This window comes from Limulus polyphemus, unplaced genomic scaffold (genome assembly GCF_000517525.1).
Source record: "Limulus polyphemus unplaced genomic scaffold, Limulus_polyphemus-2.1.2 Scaffold2142, whole genome shotgun sequence".
NCBI classification, from domain to species: Eukaryota; Metazoa; Arthropoda; class Merostomata; order Xiphosura; family Limulidae; genus Limulus; species Limulus polyphemus.
The window spans coordinates 78,482-81,092 of NW_013667752.1; the positions used below are offsets into that span (position 1 = coordinate 78,482).

The following is a 2,611-nucleotide window of genomic DNA, read 5'->3' on the forward strand; positions in this document are numbered from 1 at the left end:
TGTTATATAGTCAACTGTATATGAAACAACATTGACTATGCCAAGTTATTCTATGTGATACTTTCTTTTTTCAGATACAAAAATTCATAGCTGTTGATACATGATTTTTCAGAGGCTTAAAATACTGAAAACAATTTACGGATTACAAACAAATATGAAACTGGCACATCTTAGCATTCCATTCCTAAAAGGATCTATTATTATCAATACCATGCTATGTCCCAAAAAACCGGGAGTATAATCACTCTAGCTTTAGCCCTAACTGGCTTATGCCTTAAGTTAAGGAAAGGTTATCATCTATTTTATTTCTAACCAAAAATAACTTAATAAGGATAATTATACTACTATCAGTAGTGTAACTTGACTAGTATTAGTAATGAAGGTTTCCTAGTCGTAGGCCAGTGTAAATATCAAAACTAGTTTTTAATTTTACTCAATTTGAACTTATAAACGTTAAAAAAACTCTATCTTGTGTTAACACAAATGTTACGTTAGATTTGTATGGAACAATTTTTGAGCGGGTGTTTATTGGTTTTACCATTAATAATAGAGGGGCGTTAAAAAGCCTACAGATAGGATTCGTTTACGATTCTATAGACTAATAGAGTTAATCTAATTCTAACTTCTTGTTCTTCTTCTTACCTACCTGAAACGCTAGCCTTCACGACTCTCTGAACAACCGCTTTCATGTTTCTGCATTAAACTCAGCAGTTGTGATAATTATTTTAAGCTTTTTATAACACTATTTTCAAAGGAAAACATTAAAACAAATAATTAATCATTAAGTTAGTTTAAACCACAAATATACAAAAGGCTTTCGAACACTCCATAAATATTGCATATAATTAAAATAATACAATCTCGCCATCTACTTTAAGAGTACTTAAAACCATTAAAAAATACAAATTAAAAATAATATACATCATAATTTAACTGCAAAATACAAATTTAGTAACTGATGATAATCAAAATTTTGAGATTGCAAAATTATATTAAGTAATTTCTATGATGCACTTAAAAATAAAGTTAATTTATAAGTTTTATAAGTGCATACCGTCCTTGAAAAATCACCTGCCATTTCTTCATTTACACACAGATATATATATATATATATTATTTATTTATGCATTAAACGTTACGTAGTGAATGCAAAAATAATAATGTGTTTGTTTATTTATAACCACAAAGCTGCACAATTATCTATCTGTGCTCTGCTCACCGTGGGTATCAAAACCCAATTTATAGCGTTATAAACCCTCAGACCTACTGTTGAGCCAACAGGAGCAATAAAAACGGCTAAACGTGTAGATCGTATTCTTTTTTTATTCTATATTTGCCTATATTATTAAATGAATCTGAAAATCACTTAATATTTCTCATCCTGATACATCTTTCATTTTGTGAATTACAAAAACAGAGCAAAATATGTTTATCAAAAACTCAATGCGGTTTATTCCTAAAATTCTTATAAAATGTTAAAATTTACTCTCTTTTTTTTTCATTTTGTGATTGTGTTCTTGAGTCAATAGATGACGCTGCAGATTGGCATCTACTGTCTCTTGAAGTTGTTTGCAGGATGTGTTTTATTATTTTATCGTTGTTGTTGTTTTTGCCTAAATACACTCAATGGGCTAACTGCGGTCTGTTCACTGCAAGGAATCAAGCCCAGAATTTAGCCTGGTAAGTCCGTAAGTTTACCGTTGACCCAGTTAGGAACTGTTTATACGTAGGGCTTAAAATTCAGCGATGTTATTTTAATGTAATTTATTAGTCTCGATAATTGTATTTGATTTCCATATCGCTGTTATTAAAAGATGAAGATTTTCAATCTTCAAAACTACAAAATGAGTAGACAGGACAAAAGGCCCAGTAAATTAAAATTTCTCACTGTAGACATATAATTATACCACTTCTTTAGATTTGCCAAAAAATAGCTTTCCAACAATATCCCTCTAGAGAGAGAGAAAAAAATACAATTATCTATTCGTTATGTAACTTAATTTATTTATTAAATTATAGATGTAATGCTTTCCCCTCCAGCAGTAAGCTTGAAAGCTCATAATGCTAATATTCAGGGTTTGATCTCTATGGTGGACACAGCACAAATAGTACACTAACCTACTTTGCGCTTAAGCAAATATAACATTTGCATTTCTTTCTTTCTGTTTTGCTTAAATTCGCGAGTTGCGAGTAAATAAAATAAAAAATTGACAATTTACCTAGACTAGAAAACAAACCATGGACCCCAAATTTTTTACTGATTGGTTGTGAAATCTTTTCTACAAGCAAATAAAGTAATTGACTGCCTAACTCACTTTAGTGAGTATTCAAAATGTCAATGATTAATTAAGGCATTCTGAGTGGATAATGAAATATGATAATTGAAATTTTGTTTGCTCGTTTGTGTTTAAACGCAAAGCTACACAATGGGCTACCTGTTGTGTGCCCATCTGGGGTATCGAACCCCGATATTTAGCATTATTTCTCCCATAAACTTATGGATGAGCCAACGACGGTGTTTATTGAAATAAAAATGAACTTGAAATTATTGTAAATAACAATTATTTTACACTGTTTACGTTTAGAATACGAGATAAAACAATATGTGTAT

The 2,611-nt window shown here is 30.3% G+C and overlaps 1 protein-coding gene across 1 annotated transcript in view; it reads right to left on the reverse strand.

Moving 5' to 3' along the window:
* Positions 1–857, reverse strand: part of LOC106466076 (D-tyrosyl-tRNA(Tyr) deacylase 1-like) — a 22,951-nt gene extending 22,094 nt beyond the window's left edge. The window contains exon 1 of the mRNA XM_022394027.1: positions 647–857. Coding sequence (XP_022249735.1) covers positions 647–689 — 43 coding nt within the window. The 5' untranslated portion in view covers positions 690–857. The remainder of the gene's footprint in view (positions 1–646) is intronic.
* Positions 858–2,611: the final 1,754 nt, after the last annotated feature.